Genomic DNA, 21,768 nt, shown 5'->3' with positions numbered 1-21,768 from the left:
TGACTCCAGTGTCCCCTTCTTTGTGACAGAGTAGTACTCTCTGTCCCTTCTCTTCCTTTCTGCTCGTTGGCCTAGGAGCCAGTGGTTTTGCTTCACGGCATGTCCACCCCCATGCCGGAGCCACAGACACCTGGCTCACCCGGACACAGACAGGAACCTCCACGCCCTCTTTCATCTGGAATGAAATTCTCTGGGGTATTTCATTGCAGTGTTGTGGAGCCCATGTGCACACCACAGGTCCATCCTCCGGCCGGTGAGTCCTGACCCGGAAGTCCTTGATGGGCAGTGGACATGTCCTGCCCCCTCCCCGAAAGATGGCCCTAGTGCCCGCCCGGTTGCAAAGGAGAGGAGCATCAGGCTGCCCGGGCCTTCCCCTCCTCCTCGCCCGCCTCTCTTCCCTCCTCAGTACACCCTAACTGCACAGTCTGCATTTCCACAGGAGCTGACATGGGAGAGGATGGGGACTGCTTTCCTCAGAGAGGCAACTGTCATCAGATGCGCTCCCTGTGATGTCTGAAAGCCCAGGTCAGAGCAGGGGACCCTCTGTCATGCGAGTGGGGGAGATCTTCCAGGAGGAGCAGTTACACAGACCAGTGTGAAAGGCAGGAAATGGCAGGTCCAGAGGCCACAGGAGGGCACACACTGGGAGGCAACAGCCGCCACCATGTGGCCCAGAGGCGGAGGGAGCAGGGAGGAGAGGCAGAGCCAGCCCCCTGCTGCACCTTGCTAAAGAGCTGGGACTTCATCCTGGGTGACCAGAAGCCCAAAGGCACGTGCAAGGGAGGCATTCCAAAGACAAGGCTTAAGGGCCCCAAGGGACCGTGGGTTCCGGGGGGACAAGAATGTCTGGAGGCAATGCTGCAGGCTTGAGGAGGCCTGGGCTAGGGAAGCGGGCAGCACGGGAACACCCGGGAGAGCCCTGGGTGGGCTTGGGAGAGCTGCTGGCAGATTCCACAATCAGCTGGCAGAGACCTGGAGGTCATCGAGCCTGGCCATGCGTGTGTGCGATCTGAAGGGGACATCTGGAAATAAACCCCAACACTCATCATCAAAACCTTTTTATTGCAACTTCTAGCCTTTTTGTTTTTGCTTGTGGGCTAGAGATTGAACCCAGCGCCTCTCACACACTAGCTAAGTCAGTTCTCTGCCACCGAGCTGTGTCCTTAGGTCCTGCAACAGCTTCTAAATCAGCAGAGCCAGTGCAGCCAGGCAGCATGGCACCCCGTGCAGAGAGGCTCGGGGAGCAGCTGAGTAGGACAGCGACGCGCATGCTGCGGAAAGGCAGGCTGGGGGGCCGAGAGGTGCAGAGCAGAAGGGACCCAGGCGAGAGTGGCTGACTGATGCTGTCCCTGCGCCACCAGCCCTCCTCAGGCTCAGGACCCTGCCGTGGTGACAGTGGAGGAGAGGCCTCTGCTGCTGCTGCCTCCTCCTTCCCCTCTTCTTTCTTCTCCTCCCTCTCCTCCCTCTCCTCCCCTCCTTCCCCCTCCTCCCCCCTCCCCCCCCTTGGGTGGTGACGCCATGGGGTCTTCACGGTAGAGGGGCCTTGCTCTGGGCAGACCCTGCCTCTGTCCCTGTCACCGCCCATACCGCCTGAGCTGTCCAGGGCCTAGGGAGTGAGATTTCAGGTGTCGAGGTACCAAGCATTTGAGCGCGTTCTTCAGACCTGACGGTTGTGGGTCGTGCAGATGAAGGCGTTCGCGAACAGCTTCTCCGCTGCTTCGCCTCGCCTCCGGCGGGCAGGAGATGGCGCCGACCGAGGCAGAGAGGGACGTTCTCGGACAGCTTCAGGTTTCCAACAGTGAAAGTGACTTGATTTTCTTTAATTGGTTTCTTTTATTATTGTCCTCACTTAACTTTTGAGTGTGTTTGGCTGTATTTACAGGCCAAGGGGAATGGTGGGTAGGAAGGAAAATTCTCGGGCCTGGAGTCCAGCACGGAGCTGGACTGAGGAGATGGCTGAGAAGCTCTGCCCCGAGTGTGTTCACTTTGCCACTCGGCAGTAAGCCGGCTCCAAACTCATGATACTTCTAGAGTGGCCACCGGCTCACACAGAAGGAGCGGGCCACTGAGCCACGGAGCCTGTGCCAGCTCCCACGGAGGAAGCACCCCAGGGCAACTGCAGCCTCGTGCAGGCCTCGGGTGCCCAGGTGGGCGGCAACAACGAGAAAGTCCTCTGCTGCCATCAGGAGAAGCCCCTTCCTGCCACGAGGTTCTCACCGGGAGCTGGTCCTGGTAAGTCAGCGTCAGAGTAAACAGGACACCAGCATTCCTCCAGGGTCACAACCAGAGCAAGCCGGCTGTGCACATCTGTGTGCAGAAACTGGACACAGGGTCTGAGGAGAAGCCCAGGACCAGAAGATGAAGGCCAGGGATGATTCCTGAAAGCATTTTGAGTAAGCACGGGAGAGCGTGGCTTTCTGCTGACAAGCAGGAAACACAGCCACTAGAGGGCGGGGTGCTGGTGCAGTCACCCAGCAGAATCAGCCACGGAGGTGGCGCCAGGACCCACTGGCTGGATGTGAGCCGGCTCCACGCCCTCAGGAGCGCTGCTCCCCGGGGCACAGAGTTTAGACAAAGTCTTTGGATGGGGCTCTTGCTGCGCAGCTGCTTGGGGGTCCCGACGGCTCCCGGGGCCTGCTGGAGCAGGTGGGAAGCAGACTTTTGTTGAGTACAGCTAAGGCTGCCCTGCAGCTTGCTTGCTTTAACCCTGACCCACCACGGAGCTGCTTCCATGCTACAGCACAGAGGCCCTCATCAAGACTGCCCATCGGGCCCTGTTGGGGGCAGTTTCACAAGCCTCTTTTGTTTTAAACTATTTTCAAACTCAGAGCAGTCTGCAGGAGTAGCACAGCAGACTCCTGCGTGTCTTCTGCAGAACCATCCCTTCGCAAGGTCTCGTGCAAGTGCGCTTTGTCCGTCACTGTTTCTGAGCTGTATGAGAGTAACACTTCCATTTCTACAAGCTCCTGCTTCCTGAGGAGGGCTAGTCTCCGCTGCGACCACCTTGCAGTGGTTACACTCAGAAAACGCTGCAAACACCTGTGTGCTCTTCAGCGCCAACTGTACCTCATAAGGACTGGTTGCATTTGCTGGTTGTCTTGATAAGGTGCTTTAACAGGAAAGCAAAGAGCTCTTTTTCCACGCAGTGTCAAACCGGGGGTGTACCACACTTACTTGTCGTGGCTCTTCATTGCCCCTAACCTAAACATTTCCTTTGGCTTTATCTTTACGACACTGACTTTTTTTTTTTTTTTTTTTTTTTTAACAAGGCGGGCGGCAAAGGCGGCCGGACACATTGGATAGTTCCTGATGCGATACCAAGGTCTCTATCTACACTAAAGCCTGCAGGTACCTATCCACACGGCTCTCTGCACATCTGGAAAAATCCAAAAGGGCTCCCAGGCACATAGACAGGCTGTGAAATAGCTATGCCGCAGCGTGTATGTCGCTGGACATCTACAGGGACAAAGGCACCACGCACAGCACAGACCGCTCGCAATAAGGACGCTGAAAGGAAGAAGCCAGATTTTAAAGTGCACGCCTCAAGGTTTCAGATGCACAACTCCTCGGAATGGCGAACTATGTCTGGAGAAAGCAAGTGGATCTGCAGCCCCAGGACGGGCAGGAGCAGGAGGGAGGGGTCCCCAGCGGTGCTGAAAGCGCAGGGAGGTGCTGTCCCGCTGCGGTGCTGGCTTTGTGAGCGCGTGAGTGTGCCCACACTCAGCGCATCGCACACCCGAAGTGTGCACGAGTGTCTGCCAGAAAGAACACGAGGAGGAAAACACACCAGTAGTTTAACAAATGAACCAGTCTCCGAACAGAACTAGTTTCTGCAGGGTTAATGCTCACGCTGTTTTTCTTTGTGTTTTCCTGAATTTCCTCATTTCTGAAATGAACATGCTAATCTGTCGAGGTCACAAAAGTACTTTAGTGTGGAAAAAATAATCGGGTGAGAGATGCAAAGACAGTAATCTGCACATCTGAGCCTGAAAAGACCTGTGCGGGAGGAAAGTCAAGTAGATGGACTTCTCCGATGAGCAAAGATGCCCTGTTCTTCCCAAGCCAACAGGCTGGAAGGCCCCATGAGAGGGCTTGCACGGGCTGCGGGGAGCACACATCTAAAGCTGAGGCGACCTGCGGACCTGGCCCCATGGCAGCAGGGTCATCACCTGCTGTTGGTCCAGCTCCAGGGCTCTCCCAGCTCAGGAGGGACGGACAGACACCACAAGAGGAGAGACCCACCCCACGCAGCAGCCCAGGCTGAGCTGTCCCTGGTGTCAGGGCGGTAGTCCTGAAGCTCACCCGAGACCGTGAGGATCAAGGCCGGCCCCGCTCTGCGTGTCCTCAAGAGAGCAGGTCAGGCCACATCAGACACGGCCCTCCATCCGACCGAACATGGTCAAGGAAATGTGGGCTGTGCGGGCTGAGGGCAGGCTCTAAATTATACTCATGGTAAAGGGGAGTTTTAAAGAGCTTCCAGGACACTCGTTTAATCCCCTAAGATGATATAGTATTTGCAAGAGTAGCAAGTGCTTTAATTATTTGAATATCAAAGACATCAGGCTTATCAAATGTTTTATGTTCATTTATACAACCAAAAGTGAGGAAACATTGGTGACCACAGCCGGTGCTGGAGCTTGGGACACCAGGAGCTGGCCCAGCCTGACGTGGAAGCTCTCCTCTGGAGCCCAGGGCATCTTCACGGGCCAGTGTCAGCCTGAGAGGGACAGAAGGAGCCAGAAGAAGCCACAGAGGACAAAGCCCTGGCACGAGGTCCTCAGGGGATGCGGGCTCCCTGGTTAAATGGGGGGACACTCTAGGCAGAGAGGCCAAGGAAAGGGGACCCCTTGGTAAAGGCCGAGAGTTCTGAGGGGATGGAGAACAGGATGCTCCGAGGGGTCAGGCCTGGGAAGATGGTGGCCACCATCAGGCTGGAGCCAGGGGACGTGTGTGGGTTGCGACCCAGAAGCTATAACCAGATGTGCTGGCTTGAGGGAGGAAGAGTGGCCCGCAGGCCTCTGGAGCTCCCAGGCTGAGCCCAATTGGGCTCAAGGAGGCTGGGCTCGGGACCTGGCAGCTCCTGTGCCCCACCCTGGTCTTCATTCATCTCTCTGCAGCTGTTTTATATTAGTTGGAAGTTTTAGTCCCAAGTGAAAGAGGTCCCAGAAAATGGTTCAGGCGGGGAAGGGAACGTGTGGCTCTCGAAAGTGGGGTTTCGCCACATATGCTAGCATGGTGGTCCTTGAGGACTAGAAGCAAGGTCAAGCCAGTCAGTCACCAGAGGACAAATGCCACATGGGTCCACTAACGTGGGGCTTCTACAGCAGAAAATTCCAGGCTTCATCTTCAGAAGCCTCTGTTTACACAGTGGCAAAGATGGTGGCCCTCATCTTACATCATCTGCAGAGCCGATGGCGGTGTCCAAGAGAGTCGCAGGCCTGAGCCCTGTCACAGAGGGTCTGGGGATGACTGGCTGGCCAGTGCTGGCTCCTGACCCACTCCAGAACTGATTGCTGTAACCAAGGCGCCAATAACTCTGATTGGCTACGCCTGGGTCACATGTCCATACATGAACCAATCACTGTAGCCGGAGAATCGGGTACCCTGCCTCACCTCCCTGGGGTGGAGCCAGCCCACCTGAAACTCCGGAGGTCCAGCAGGGTGAGTTCTCACAGGGGAGCTAGGTAGGCAGCCCCTTTCTGTTACAGCTTCTTTCTCTGCAGACCAGTTTTCTGTGTTTTTAATTAGAAAGGAGGAGAAATCTCTCCAAATACAGCCCAGATTCCACTTCCTCCCTATTCAAGAAACATGAGACCTCATCTGTACTCCCAAGGCAGCTCGGATGATTAACAGATGGGATTGGGCCGGACAGATAGCTCAGCGGACTGCAGCACCTGTTTAGGTAAGCGCTAGGATCCGGGGTTCAATCCCTGGAATGCCACGCCCCCCCCCATGCTGAGCTGACATTGAGACTGGGCGTGGTGGCCCGCGTGCCTGTAATCCCAGTGTCTGGGAAGCTAAAAACAGGAGGATCACTACGAGTCCAATCTGCAGTGAGACCCTGTAGACCCTATACTAAATACATTAAAAAACAAAAAACACAGATGGGGTAGGGCGTCATGGGGCAGGTGTCCCACCTCGGATGGGTCCTTCTTTGTGAATCTAGCCAGCACCAGATGCCGCTGGGAGTTTGATGGATCTCTCCAAAGGGATCCCCAACCACACATTCACATAGCTGTTATGCTTCGCATGGATTGAGCACGTGGATTTGGTGGTAGGAAACTAATGGTGGAGCTACTGAAAAAAACGCTGAGATTCCTATCTTGGAGAATGAGGAGAAGGGGATGCTGCTGGCCAGGTCTGACTGTGGAAGGCAGGTCTGGCTGGGGTGTGGAGGCAAGTGCTAGTGTCAAGATGGCAGGGAAGGAAGCCTGGAGCCTGAAATGGCATGGCCATGGCTGGGATGGGGACTCAGGTGTCGGCAGGGACATGTGGCAGTGTGTGAGAGGGCACATGGAGAGGCCGTGGGGGTGTGCAGAGAGCTGAGGGCAGAGCCTGACGGGTAGGTGCCTGCTGGGCCCTCCATGGTGCCTTGTGCCAGTGGGCCCCGCCCACACACTGTTGTGGGCAGCTGAATTAGAAATATTATAGGCAGTCAGACAGGGCCAGGCCTCAAGGAGACAAGCTGGAAGACAAGGTGACATTGCAACTTGGAAGAGACAGACACTCCCATATGGGCCAGACCTCAAGACCAAGACAAGAAGAGGAAGCACAGCTACACACTTCCCTAGGGAGGGGCATTAGGGAGTGATATCTTAAATAGTGTCAATCAACTTGAAAGAGCCCAAAAGAGCCAGTAGCCCAACCCCCAACAGAGAGACCCTGTTCCGTATTCGTGCCCGCTTGCTACGTGACTCGCTTTCCCATTTGATACTGGATTTAATCAATTTTACCTAAACAATGGTGCTTGTAATCTCATTGGTTGACCATAGTTTTGTCCCACCTCATGCCCAACTAAGCAGTTCCCATGTCTTCTCCACCACCTTAGACCCACCTCACCACATGGTTTTCCTCTATAAAAGTCCCTGCAAGAGACAACTTGGGGGGGACTACCCACTCGGACACCCCCTGTCCCTCCCTCGGGACAGGAGCTTTCTTTGTCTCAAATATATTTTGCTCATAATCTCTGTTTGTTCCTAAAATTTGTTCTTTGGTTTTAGAGAACACGAACTCGTGCAGGTCAGGTCCCGAGATCATTTTTCTCTATGTCATTTGGAGGTTCCCTGTATTGTTTGGAGGTCACCCACCCGAGACCAGTTTTTCTCCCTGTATCATCACCACATGCTCTATAAAACTCTCTAGAAATGACGGATTTCTGGGCAACCCACTCAGGTCCCCTTTCTATTCCTTTCTCAGACAGAGACTTGCTTTCCCCCAGTAAATATATTCTGCTCTTGCCCTCCGTTTGTTCCTAAAATTCATTCTTCAGCTTTAGAGAACAGGAGCTCATCCCAGGGACTTTCAGTTTGGGAGTTGCGTTCCCCTACATCAACAGGGCCGAGAGAAGGGGGGCAGCGAGAAGGGGGGCAGCGGGGAGAACCCAGCCTTCCAGGTCAGCCCTCAAGGGACCGCCTCCAGCCAGGCCCCTCCTGCTCACATATGACTCTAGGAACGCTTTACATCTAACCATACGTCACCATCATGTTACGGAGACACAGGGCAGAGACACTTCTAGAATGTTCTCAAAGCCACACAGCCAGTGTGGGTGTGATGGCCTAAACCCACACTCTTAGCAAAGATATTGCCATGATGAACTTTAGCTGACCCCAGAGTTGTAAAAACAGGCCTACATGTGAAACAAGTAGCCACATAGAGGAAATATACCCCGATAAAGCGCTGGCCCTGAACGAGAAAGCACTGGCCCTGAACGAAACGGGAAAACGTAGCCACACGTGTGACCTAACTGTCTGTCTGACAATCACGCTCTACATTTTATTCTACAGGCAGGACGTGTGCAGACCTAACGGAATGACAAACAGGATTCATGCTATACATTTTATTTTAAACTTTTGTCAAGCAGGATATATTATGTATTCTCTTTATATTTTCTTTTTAACCCCATAATTTTATTGAAAAACAAATAGCAATGAGACGGTTTCAAATCAAATTAGTAGGACAGTTTCAATAATTAACACATTGCATACTGCATTCTTAGTGGTTATTTGTTGTACAAGATACAGACATGATATTCTATTTACAAACACTATTAGAACAAATCCCTCTATTCATTGAATTAAGAGAATGTACCTGTATATCTATCCTAACCACTTTGAATACACAGATACAAAGTGGTCATTCATCTGTATCCCCCTTTTTGTTTAGTTCTGTAATTTAAATATTATAGGTGTGTGAACTCAGCAAAATATTCCAAAATAGTCCAGTAATCCATAATAATATTGGGTCTTCTGCTTGACTGGCAATGTCAGAAATTGTTGACCCGAGTCCCCTACAGCTCATCATAACAACATGGCTTTACTTATACTTCGTTTCTATACCTTTCTGCTGGATGGTTAAGACCAGGATAAAGCATGACCTATGTAACAAGAGTTGTAGCTTTTGGATCTGATAAGGTCAGTCAAATCCCTTCTGGATTTATCACAAGACCCTGTACCTCAGTTTGTAAATCCTTTGTCAGTGTCAGCCATGTGGATGAGTCACAGCCATTGCTTGGCCAGGGTGCTCTCTGTGACAGCCTGAGAGAATGTTTTCTCTCCATGTGACTCTCCTTAGGCACACTCTACATCATCGATCACTTTCCTCTTTGGCCCCATAATCTCCTTGATCAGAAAATTTGGGACACTACTGAGTTACGTGATGTTACAGTACAAGTTCTCGTATGTCCTGAGCCTTAACTGACCTGGAAAGCTAGGGCCAAAATGTTGGCTTTCCTTGCAGCCCTCCTTTTTCTCTAATTTTTGGTCTGCAGACTTAGGTTGTTAACCCTCCAGAAGACAAGCTTATTGTTATTACCACACAACCTAGGCTGTTAAGCTTAACCTCACTATCTGTCTGAATATCAAACATTTTAGGCATAACATGGAACAGGTATTTTTCATCAAATATTGATATGTTGAACTTTAAGTCCTTACAGAATATGACAAAAAAATTTTAAAAATTAAAATATATTTTAAAAATAGGAATCTCTTTATATTTTCTTTGCGTTTTTTTCTTTCCCTCCTCTTTATATACAGTTCATTTACTCTGATTGGGACCACTTCACGTAGACTCTGAAACAGGGGTCTATGCTGATGGTCGCTGAGCTCAGCTAATAAAAACCCTCAAATTTCTTTTTTTTTCTTTCTTTCTTTCTTTTTCTTTTTCTCTTTCTTTCTTTCTTTCTTTCTTTCTTTCTTTCTTTCTTTCTTTCTTTTTTTTTTTTCAATACTGGGGATTGCACTCAGGACCCTGCGCTTGCCAGGCAGGAGATTATTCTGAGATATCGCCCCTGCTTTTTTTTTTTTTTTTCCTGTCAAATTTCTAATTGGCTACTTGGATTCCTATATTGTTTATGAACTCACAAAAGTGGAGAGCTGGAGGGCAGCTGGGACAGCCTCCCTGGTCCTGCTCCAGCCAGCTCATATTCATGAACAGGGAGATGTGATAGGCAGTCTAGAAGCCAGTGTGGAGGGCACAGAGGTACACGTTCAGCAGGCAGATCTACATGCCTTTAGGACTGCAGTCCCGTATGAGGAGACAGACAAGTCACAGCTCCACCACAGCACAGCAATGATGATGCGCAGGGCTTTCCTGGAATTGCGCTGATAGTTCGCTGCCCGGACAGCTGCTGATTTGCCTGCTGAACGTGTACCTCTGTGCCCTCCACACTGGCTTCTAGACTGCCTATAACATCTCCCTGTTCATGAATCATTGTTCCCAAGTGTTTAAATATTTCATTAATATCCGTAATATCAGCCTCAAGCCACCTGATAGAAGACTCTCTCCCGTGAATGCGGCAGAGGTCATCTTCTGTAATCTCATCGGCTTGCACTTGCACTTGAGGCTGTGTTTGGCTTTCCCAGGGTATGAGATTCCTTTCTTTTGAGTTGTCCTCAGGAAAACCACCCGACACTCTGGAACTGGCTCTTATTTGGGCCACAAATTCCTTCTTTCTCTCAGTGGCTTGCCGCTGGACCTTCTGAAAGTTTGTCAGTGCTGTTGTGAATTCAGCCACTAAGTGATCCTTCGGTATTTTCCTTGGACGCTGTTCACTGGGGGTGGTGGGTAGAGATCCAAACTCTTCAATGTACTTACCTGTTTCTTTGGCAAGTTGGTTAGTATACCGCTGTTTCTGTTGCAGCTGTTGCCTCAGTGCAGGTGAGTCTTGTGTCCCAAGTTGATTCAGTGTCCTTTTTATTGCCTCAGAACACTGTTTGATCTTCTGGATGTTGGAAGAGATGCGCTGGGCCGGCTGGACAGGGTCCCCACCAATCCCTGGAGTGTAAGACAGGGCCGGCTTGCTGATTCGCTAATTTCATCAGATGTTGGTAGGCTGTGCAGTATTGTAGGCAGTCACCCCGGCCTCCTCCTCGATTTCCTCCTCCTTCTGCGCCCACAGGCACCCACAGGGCCCCCAGCTCTGAGAGGCAATTCTCAACTGACGGCGGGCGATTTAGTTAGACCCAACTGCAAATCAAAGGAGCAGAGGAGGCCAGCAAAGAAGGAAGGGAGCAGGAGGGAGAAGGAAGAAGAGACGGGCGCAGCGCGGGGCGGGTGGCGGGGGCCGCCGGGGTCCAGCACGTGCCTGTGGCACGCGCAGCCGCTCAGTGAGTGGGCACTGCTCCCCCGGGGCGGGAGGGCAGAAGGAGAAACAGCCAGCGCGGGGCCTGTACCTCAGGCCTCGTCTGTCTGTTCCAGAGCGAGGGCTAGACTCACTCTGTGAGATATACTGCACAGCTCGCTCGCCCCTCTGAGTGCAACTAATTACCTCTTTTATCAATTAAAAATATTTCCCATTAAGCCGGGGCGCTGCAGAGAGAAGGCGTTTGCTTCTCCCTTTCTCCAGCTCCCCAAACGCAGCGAGATAATGTCACTGGTGTGGTTAATTTCAGGTGCACATCGGCTGTTCAACCTGGGTGAATTTAATGACTCAGGACAGGACAGGCGACGAATGGCCCCCTAAATCATTCCTAATAGCAAGAATAAAAATTGAAATTCAGTCTGAAGAACCTGATAACAGTGTGCTGGTCTAGAGATGGAATTCTCCGCCCTGGCCCAGCCCATCTGGGGGACAAGACTCCTGGGACTGCTCTGGGGGAGAAGGCTGGCCCCCTCCAGTCCTTAAGGACTTACTGTGACAAAGGACTTCAGCTGAATTATCTGGTGACCCCTCCTCTGTCACTCTTTCTTTTTGCCCAAGCTCTTCTTTGAGGGTGACCTGGGGCCAGGTAGGCCCAAAGTCTGGCTCTGAACACTTTGCTGAGGGATGGGCAGCGCCATCCCCGAGGCGCCGAGGAGTTCTGAGAAGTCTTTCCCCTGTTTCGGTGCTTAGTGATGCTAGATGCATAGCACCCCAGCGTGTCGGAGTCAAGCTGGGGGAGAGTGGACGGAGCATGTCCACCCTCGTGTCCCCAGAACACAAGCTGAACACCGTCTTCCTTTGCCGCTCCTGCCCGAGGACACCTGATCTCATTTCCAAGGCTAACTCGGGCGGCACTTCCTCCAGGAAGCTTTCCCTGATGACAGCGCTGCTTGCTTTCCCATCCCCGGAACTTTCCTGTCCTGAAGGCGCCCCCTTTCCCTCTCACATTTCCTCAGAATATTGTACCTGGCTAGCTCTGGCCTTCCTACCTGGGTGCTAAGGTGCAATCAAAGGCAACTGCACTTCCTCCTACAAGACAATCAGAGGTTTGCCGGGAGCCTCTCAGGGTCAGGGACTGGGGGCTGGGGACCGCAGGCGGGTGCTGGGGTCTGGGGTCTGTTGGTGGCTGGGGATTGCGCTGGTGCCAGGTCCCCTGGGAGACATGGGGAGGGGAAAATCGGGAGACTCCAGGGTCAAGTCCAGAGAAGGCAAATCAGGCTGGGCTACATCTTGAGTTCAAATTCAGCCTAAGTCACATTGCAAGACCCTGTATCAAAATACTAACAACAAAAAGGCTGGTGCGCTTTGTTCTTATGGCCCAGAAGTAGCTCACCAAACCCAGGGGCAGCAGAAGGGCAGGAATTGGAAGTTCACCCACCCTGATGCTGTGGCCCTCAGCCTTGGTGCCAACACCAGTGGTGTAAGAATCTAGGGGACCTGGGGCCGGGGAGATGGCTCAGTGGAATAAGTGCTTCCCTGGCAAGCACAAAGGACTGAGTTCAATCCCTGGTTCCACCAAAAAAAAAAAAAAAAAAAAAGAATCTAGGGGACCTGATGGCCCCAGTTGCTCTCAGAATGGCAGATCAGGGGTGCTGAGAGCTGCCCTGCTGCTGGGCTTCCTCTGGAAGCCCGCTCCATGCCATCACACATGGGGCAGAGAGGGCACAGGGTGACTCAGAGCTGTTGGGTTTGTAGGGTACAGCACTGGCGAGTGGGAAAGACCCAGCCTGAACCCACTCCTGCTTCCTGGGGGACAGAAGAGGAAGAGGACCCCACTCCTAGACACCATTCCTGGTGGACTCAGGCTGCCGGTGTGCGGTGGGCAGTGCTGGGGCAGAGCTGTTGGCAGCAGTCCCACAGGGCAGCTCGAGACCCAAGGCAGAAGTCTCTCATTCCTTGGGCTGGGAGAGCCCCCTTATCGCTATTCTATCCAATGCAGTATGCAGGAAACCAAGCCCAGAGCCACCCAGATGCGGGCCTTGCAGGGTCCCAAGAGATGCAACGGTGCTTCTCACAGCTCGGGGCTAAAAAGACAAGGCCTGAGGCATCAGGTAGGTGGGGTCCAGCGAGGCCCCACTGAGAGCGCCTCATCACGAAGCCCTCCCCAACTCAAAACACCAAGCTCTGGTGCTGAGTGATGCGTGATTATCTGTTAGTTACTGCAGACTGATCAGGCTTGACATCTCCGGAACAAGCATATAGCAAAAGCTTAAATAAAAGAGACAAATGGTATGATTTAAGGGCTCCAGGAGGATCAAAACTCAGAATATGAGATTCTCTTGGGGCTAAGACCAAGATCTTCTCTGAGTAACCTGTATTTATTTAGCTGCCAAACAAAGGAAGGGTGAAGAAAGGCAGGAATCTGAGCAGGGCCTGTCAAGGACCTTGGGAGTCCTCACAAAGGCTTCCCCAAGTAATACACAGTGTTAACTTAGGAGAATCGTGTCGTCTCCTGGCAGTCTCCTCCCAGGAGCAAGGTGCCTGCAGCTGCAGTCTTTAGTTAACTGGCACTGGAGCCAGGTGTCCCTAGCTGTGGCTGTGTCCATCCTTTGAGACCTCACGGCTTCACAGGCCACTGTAAGGTCTGCGTGGAGCCAGTGAGTCCCAGAGACCCACTAGGAGTCTATTACCCATCTCTGGCCAAGGGGACCATTGACATGCTCACAGCTAAGCATGGATAGCCAGCTAGTTAATTTAAATTCTCAGAGCCACTATGCAGTGGTCTCCATCCACTCTGGTGGAGAAAGCCTGACCCAGAGCCCAGAAGACCCTAGAACAAACAAATTGCACAAGCCCCCTCTGCATCCTCCGAGCAGGTCTGTGGAGCAGAACCCCAGGGCCCACGGCTGGCTCTACTGGCTCATCTCTCACAGGGAGCCTCTGCCCAGGTAGGCATGCTGGAAACCCCTGACACTGCAGAGACCTTAGCCAGTGCCTCTGTGCCAGGCCCGTCCACCTGGCTGCAGGACCACATCAGGCACTTTTCACACTGAGTCAGGTGGGAATCTGAGGGGATGCTGATCCCCCATGACAGAAGCTCTGGCTCTGATCAAACTCTCCTAACCAGCTCCTGTTACACAGGCAGGGGTGAGAACAAGCATGCGTCATCTCCCAAGGGCCCCTGCGTCATCTCCCAAGGGCCCCTGCGTCATCTCCCAAGGGCCCCTGAGCTCCAGCTTGTGACAGTGATACAGGAACCTCCAAATGACACAGGGAAAAAAAATCTATCTTCCACCCTAAAAGGTACATGGGACAAGGTCGTGTTCTCTAAAGTCAATGAATGAATTTTAGGAACAGAGATTACAAGCAGAATAGATTTATTGGGGGAAAGAGAGCTGCTGTCCAAGACACAAAGGGACAGGAGGGGGGACCCGAGCAGGTGGTCCCCGGGAAGCTGTCTCTTCCAGGGACTTTTATAGAGGAAAACCATGCAGTGAGGCGGGTCTCAGGTGGTGGAGAACATGGGAACTCGCTTAGGTGGGCGTGAGGAGGGACAAAACCATGGCCAGCCAATGAGATTACAAACACACTGCTCAGGTAAAATTGATTAAATCCAGCACCAGATGGGGAAGTGAGTCACATAGCAAGCGGGCATGAATGCGGGACAGGGTCTCTTCCTGTGGGGGGGTTGGGCTGGTGACTCATTTGGGCTCTTTCCAGGTGATTGATACCTATTTAGAATATCAATCCCTGATGCCCCTCCCTAGGGAAGTATGTAGCTGTGTGTTTCCTCTTTTGTCTTGGTCTTGAGGTCTGGCCCATATGGGAGTGTCTGTCTCTTCCAAGTTGCAATGTCACCTTGTCTTCCAGCTTGTCTCCTTGAGGCCTGGCCCTGTCTGACAGCCCATAATATTTCTATCTGATTCAGCTGCCTACAACAATAGCAGGAGCTTCATGGGCCCAGTGACACGGGCCGCTCCTGTCCCGAGATCAGCAGTGGCCTCCATGCCCTGGCACTTCTGAGACCCACATGAGGCTCTGCCCCATGAGATGCTCAGAAGTGCAGGGCTGGCAAGGCCTCAGAGGCCGCAGATCCAGCTTCACCAATGCGTGGACGTACTACGGAAGCACCTTGGCTTGAACATTCGGTCCCAGTAAACACATGGTAGATGGGAAAGACCCCTAAACAGAATGTCCCAGCCAGAGGCCCTGCACTGCAGAGAACCAGCTGTGTTCCTGGAGAGCCAGATCTGGAAGGGGGCTGGGCCAGGCAGCCAAGCCTGTAGAAGACCACAACTCCCCAGAGCATGGTTTCCCTGAGAGTCTCCTCAAACCATGGAAGCGGGGAAGCACCACACGCCAAGCCATCGTCAACTGCAGGCGGCCACAGGTGGACCGGACTTCAGCACCACGCCTGCTGGGTGAGAGAGCAAGCAGAGGCGGAGCCCAAACGTCAGCTTTTAACGCAGCTGTGGGACACAGCCCTTCCGAGACAGCTGGGCCGAGCTCTAGCTGTGCGCGGAGGTGTTGATTGTGTTGTCTTGATACAGCCTAATAGTGCACATGGGTTAACGGATTGGTCGCGCTCAGTGTGATGTTGGGGAACGAAACTCCCAACCTGAAAGGTACCTGGGGGGTCTGGGGAGATGGCTCAGTAGAATAAGTGCTTGCCTGGCAAGCGCAAGGGCCTGAGTTCAATCCCCGGTTCCGCAAAATAAATAAATAAATAAATAAATAAATAAATAAATAGTACCTGGGATAAGCACATGTTCTCTAAAACTGAAGAATGAATTTTAAGAATAAACAGAAGTTATTTATTGGGAGAGGAACAGAAGGGGGACCCGAGTGGTTAGCCCAGGAAGCTGTCTTCCAGGGATTTTATAAAGTAAAACCACATGGTGAGCCTGGTCTAAAGTGGAAAAATGGGAATTTAGGTGCGCATGAGGTAGGACAAAACTATGAGATTTGGTCTTCTCAACCAATGAGATACAGGCAGCACTGCTTAGGTAAAAGTGGTTAAATTGGGGTCACATGTGGAAGGGAGTCATGTGGCAAGCAGGCATGAATACAGAGCAGGGGCTCTTCCTGTGGGGGGCTGTGTAGTGACTCATTTGGGCTCCTTCAAGGTGACAGATAGCTATTTAGAATATCAGCCTCTGAGGCTAGGGAAGCATGTGGCTGCATTAGTTCACTCTTCTCTCTTGAGGTCTAGCCCATCGCCGTGAGAGTCTGTCTCTTCCAAAGCTGCAAAGATACCTTGTCTTCCAGCTTGTCTCCTCAAGGGTCAGGCCCTGTCTGACTGCCTGTAACCTTTCTATGTAATTTAGCTGCCCACAGCAAGCGGGCTGTTTCTGCCTTCTCACGCTCCGTGGCTCTCGGCGCCCGCCTCTTGGCGTCCTTGCCCCCGGCTCCGGCTTGGTCTTGGGGTGGCAGTGCTCTGCAATTTCTCCTGCTTTGGACTGCAGGCTGCTGCTACTCTAACGATCCCACCGGGCCCACCTACTTACACGCCCCTCCCGTACGGCAGCCGCAGACCACTCGTGCCTTCCTTCTCCCACACATGGCATCCTGTGTGGCTTCAGAGCCCCGACACGAAGCTGCAGCCCTGCAAGGGGAGTTGCACAGAGCCCTGGCTGGAGAGCAGTGGTACGGGCAGAGAGCGCTCGGGGATGTGCCTCCCTCGTCCGAGAGGTCCTCTCAGCTGTGCCCTCTGGCCGGCCGTGGACTGGAACATACTGACTGGCCACTGCCGTGTGTTGTCGGGATGCTGGGGGTGGCGCTGGCCCACTCCGCCCGAGGGGGCTCAGTCTCTCTCCAGCTCGGGCTAGCCACCGATGTCTGCCACTTGCCTTGCTGGCCTCAGGTGCCAACTGTTTTTACTTCTACGTGTAAACGCTACTGTGTTTCGTGAAATATTCTTGCTTACTGCTCGCTCTGCCACTCACTAAGTCTTTCTGCGACTGGGTTCTTACTCATGACATAGCTTTTAGGCCAGCGACTACACTTCTATTCCCAAGATTTGAATGGTTCATTATTTCACCTGCCAGTTTATTTTGCCTCTCACCAACCACGCATCCCCCCTGGTTGGCACCGTTGCCGTTCCTCCCGCAACGGCATTCATTCCTTCCGCAGTATGATTCGGGCCCCACTGTGTGATTCACAAAACTTCCATCGGGTGGCAGTCACCCCCAGCACCCTGCCACCCATCCCCTAACCATGGAGCTGGAAGAGCCGTCATCTTCTCCCGGCCTGCCGTGTCTGGGGACATTCTTGGTCGTCAGAGCTGGCTGTGGGACCAGCATTGTGTCACCCCCTGTGCAGCACGGGGAGCTCTACCTGAGGTCCCACCCTCACACGGCAGGGAGAGTGGCTGGGCAGCAGCGAGGGGCCTTCCTGGCCCTCACAGGACCCTCCTGATGGCCTCAGTCCTTCCCACACCAGAGCCCAGGCCCGGCCTGCCCATACCTCCTCTTGCGTCCGGGTTTGCTTCCCGCCTCTCTCCTTTCTGTTCACTGTGCTGTCCCATCACAGCACTGGGCACAGGTCCCGGACCCAGTCACGTGCTCCCTGGCCACACTGGCCAAGCCAGGTTCTGTTCTAGACAGAACCTTCAAGGGTGACCTTTGGAGAGCAGCTCCCAGAAGCCTCTGGGAACATCACATGGAGGCCACGACCGTGCCGTGGGCTGCTGAATTAGATAGAAATATTATGGACAGTCAGTCAGGGCCAGGCCTCAAGGAGACAAGCTGGAAGACAAGGTGACATTGCAACTTGGAAGAGACAGACACTCCCATATGGGCCAGACCTCAAGACCAAGACAAAAGAGGAAACACACAGCTACATACTTCCCTAGGGAGGGGCATCAGGGATTGATATTCTAAATAGGTATCAATCACCTGGAAAGAGCCCAAATGAGTCACCAGCCCAACCCCCCCACAGGAAGAGACCCTGTCCCGCATTCATGCCCGCTTGCTATGTGACTCACTTCCCCATCTGGTGCTGGATTTAATCAATTTTACCTGAGCAGTGTGTTTGTAATCTCATTGGCTGGCCATGGTTTTGTCCCTCCTCACGCCCACCTAAGCGAGTTCCCATGTTCTCCACCACCTGAGACCCGCCTCACTGCATGGTTTTCCTCTATAAAAGTCCCTGGAAGAGACAGCTTCCCGGGGACCACCTGCTCGGTTCCCCCTTCTGTCCCTTTGTGTCTTGGACAGCAGCTCTCTTTCCCCCAATAAATCTATTCTGCTTGTAATCTCCATTCCTAAAATTCATTCATTGGCTTTAGAGAACACGACCTCGTCCCAGGTACTTTTCAGGCCGGGAGTTTCATCGCTCCCCAATACCATTTGGAGGTCATCACCCAAGATCAGCTTTTCTCACTGTGTCAACAGGATGAAGAGAAGCTTGAGGGCACCATCCTGGTGGCACCGCACGTGTGAGGACTCCTGGTGCCCAGGACAAGACTTCCATACCTTTCTCTCTGTGATGGGGGTCCCCAGCCCCTTGAGTCTTGGTGACCCGGGGGCACCTCTGAGAAGAACGTGCTGGGAAATTTTGTCGCAAGAGGCTCCGTCTCAGAGGAGATCCCAGGAGCAGGACACGGAGAGCCCCAGCAGACCCGGAAGTTCCCTGGTACCCACTGGACAGAGAGTGGCGATGAGCAGATCCACACCTGCCGGGCCCGACTGGTGCAAGGCCAGCATTCAGGTTTGGGTCCCACCTGCACAGCTGTGCCTGATTCAGCTGCTTCACTAGGGCATCTGCCCTCCAGGACACCGGAGTGACCTCAGCTGCTGATCACAGTAACCCAGTTGGATGAAGGGACTCACAGTCCTGCCTGCTTCCCTCCCCTGCTGGGGGCAGCCTACTCCAGGGTCACATGGAAGCCAGCACATGGAGTTGTGGGGCAAATCATTGTGTGGGCACCAGCTGGGCCCACCCAGTGCTGAGACAGCCCCGGCACGGGGTCATCATACAGGCCAGCAGTGGGTGCTGTGTACTGAGAAGGTGGAACCGCAGGTTCCCGGATGCTCCAGGCCCTATGCCAGGTCCTTGACACTGACTGGGGATGGGGGCAGTGGCATCCCAGCCTGATTCTACCTTGTGTAGGCAAATCCACTGGACCATGTGTCACACAGTCACTAGACCCTGTAGTGTGAAGTGGGCTGTGTGCATGGTGAGCCCAGAGCTGGTGCTGGCCGCAGTACATGGGTGCTCCGTAGAGACCACAGTGACCATGTGGATGAGAATGCTGGCCTCAGTGGCAGGATGCAGTGGCAGCATCTGAGGCTCCGAGCAAGACAGGGTCCCTGCGAGTGACAGCAGGGATGCGTCTCCAGATCTGAAGGTCTGATAACACAAAGACAGGGCAGGGTGGCCTTGAGTCCTAGGACACTGGGCAGCTTCTCTGGTGAAAAGGACATTTGCCTCCTTGGTGAATGAAATTCTAGATTTAAAGGTGGACTCTAAAATGCTTTACACAGTTGTTATTAATTTTTTTAAAGGAAAGTTTTCAGTTCTTGCTAGAATTACGGCTACTAAAAACAAGCTGGCCTTGGAAGGATCAGTCCTCCAGCACAGCTGGCCACAGCAGCTCAAAGAGGTTTGGTGGCCTCAAAAGGCTGCATAGTGAGAAAGGGGGAGTGTGCACGGTGCTCTCCGCCCCTTGAGCGGCGCTGCTACCAGCATGAGCAGCCCCAGCGGGGAAGCCTCTGCCTTTCTGGTTCCCTGCTTCTCGGTTCCCAAGACAGATGTCACCATGTCCCGAGCAGGTCCCCTCACTGCCCTCAGGCTCAGCTGCCCAGATGGGTGGACGATGGCCACATTCCCACCTTTGCAAACTGAGCACACATTTATGAACAGCTCAAAAGCGCCAGCCACCTTGTGGTGCCATTAAAGGAAGTTTGATTGATTGATTGATTGATTGATTGATTGATTGATTTAATTGTTTTGGTGGACCCGGGGATTGGACTCAGGCCCTTGCGCTTCCCAGGGAAGCGCTTATTCCACTGAGCCATCTCCCCGGCCCCAAAAGAAGTTTTAAGTGACCAGATAACCAACAACAAGTGCAGTTTCCCACTGTACTATTCTCTGTAAAATGTGGCACATGCTCGAAGTATAATTGACTTAATGCTGGCCAGATGTGGTAGCACAGGCCTATAATCTCAGTACTCAGGAGGCTGAGGCAGGAGAATGTTGTGAACTGGAGACCAGCCTGGGCCACCTAGTAAACTCCAGGTCAGCCTGAACCGAGAAGCCAGTGTTAGGCTTTTGGTGCAGGAGAGAAGCAGAAGTAAGAAGGGGGGAGGGGGAGCCTTCATTCACTCCAAAGACACGGAGATGATCAAAGCTAGGGAGAATGGGGTCCTCTGACCTGGGGTAGCCGGCTGAGGCTTTACGGACTTTCGCTAGGGGTGAAGCAGGAGGGGCGGGTTCAGTGATGCACAGGAACTGGCTGGGAGCTCCCTGTGTCCACTGGAAAGGTGTCCAGGGCTGGAGTGGAGAAGGAGGAGAAGTGGCCATTAGGAAGATAAGCTGTTGTTTTAGGGATTCAGCCATGTTGGATCTGGGCAGTGATAATTTAGCAGTTTGTACTACTTGGGCTGGAACCTATTAGCAATACCCTGTCTCAGAAAGAAGAAGCAGAAGCAGAAGCAGAGGAAGAGGAGAAGAGGAAGAGGAGGAAGAAGAAGAGGAGAAAGAGGAGGAAGAAGAGGAAGAGGAAGGAGAGAAAGAAGAAGAGGAAGAGGGGGAAGAAGAGGAAGAGGAGGAAGATGAGGAAGAAGAAGAGGAAGAGGAGGAAGAGGAGGAAGAAGAAGAGAAAGAGGAGGAAGAAGAGGAATAGGAAGAAGAAGAGAAAGAAGAAGAGGAAGAGGAGGAAGAAGAAGAGAAAGAGGAGGAAGAAGAGGAAGAGGAGGAAGATGAGGAATAAGAAGAGGAAGGGGAGAAGAAGAGGAAGAAGAGGAGGAGGAAGAGAAGAAGAAGAGGAGGAGGAGGGAGAGGGGAAGGGAGAGGGAGAGAGAAGGAGAAGGAGAAGGAGAAGGAGAAGGAGAAGGAGAAGGAGAAGGAGAAGGAGAAGGAGAAGGAGAAGGCCGAGTGTGCTCGGGCCAGCCCTGCAGGGTGGTACAGTCCTGCGGGAGCGTAGGAGCTGCAGAGCTGCAGTTTCTGTCACCGAGCCCACAGACAGCGACAAGTGCTCCCTCTCCTGTTGGTTTTTCCTCAGCTAAGCCCGGGAGAATCCTCTTCTTGTAACCAAGGACTCATTTTAGGCAGTAAAAACTTTCCTCCCTCTGTTTTCCTTCTTAATCACCAGCAAATCCCACGTCTGCCATTAAAACGCACACCGCGCGAGAGCTGGGCAGCGCTAATCAGGCCCGCTGCGCTGGGACTAATACCCGCGCTCGGAAGGGGACGCAGAGGAGCGGTGTGCGCGGATTAGCCGCGTTCACATGGGGCAGTCGAAATAATAGCTTCCAGCAACCTTTGGAGGCCAACAATTTGCTTCTAAAGTTCAGAAGATTTTAACTAATGCAAAAACCAGCCTCCCCCACACTTAAGCTCCGCAAAATACCCGCTTACTTTGGGTATAAAAACACCACACGCAGAAGGCGGATCCGGCCTACCAGTCGCCGGAAGCGTCTCGGAGAGCCCCTTGGTGCAGACCGATTTCCAAGCACTTTTCTGCTGGAACAAAAGATTCCATCCTGAGGTCACCCTCGCCTCGCTGTTAAAAATTAGCCGCCAAGACTTTGTCACTGAGATGCAAGAGAAGGCTGTCAAATCAGCGCAGCCCTCTGTTGAAATTCTGCAGAAAGTGAGGTTTTGAGGCTGGAAATGCTTCCTAACCCACGGTTTCATCCATTAGCTCGTCTTGGCAGCCTGTGGAGCCCAACTACCAAGAAGGAAGCAGCGTGGTCAGTCAGTAGACCTTGAGAATCTGCTTCTCGCTGTCTGTTTAGGTAGAAAAC

General features: G+C 53.0%; 1 protein-coding gene across 1 annotated transcript in view; it reads right to left on the bottom strand.

Moving 5' to 3' along the window:
• Positions 1–9,704: 9,704 nt before the first annotated feature.
• LOC101579981 (syntaxin-7-like) overlaps positions 9,705–21,768 on the bottom strand; it is a 71,913-nt gene continuing 59,849 nt past the window's right edge. The window contains 2 exon segments of the mRNA XM_023722906.1: positions 9,705–9,838; positions 9,841–10,525. Of these exon segments, the coding sequence (XP_023578674.1) occupies positions 9,705–9,838; positions 9,841–10,525 (819 nt within the window).

Source organism: Octodon degus, unplaced genomic scaffold (assembly GCF_000260255.1).
Source record: "Octodon degus isolate 3935 unplaced genomic scaffold, OctDeg1.0 scaffold00093, whole genome shotgun sequence".
Lineage (NCBI taxonomy): Eukaryota > Metazoa > Chordata > Mammalia > Rodentia > Octodontidae > Octodon > Octodon degus.
Note: the sequence above shows the minus strand (reverse complement) of the source record. Positions and strands in the feature narration are given on the sequence as shown.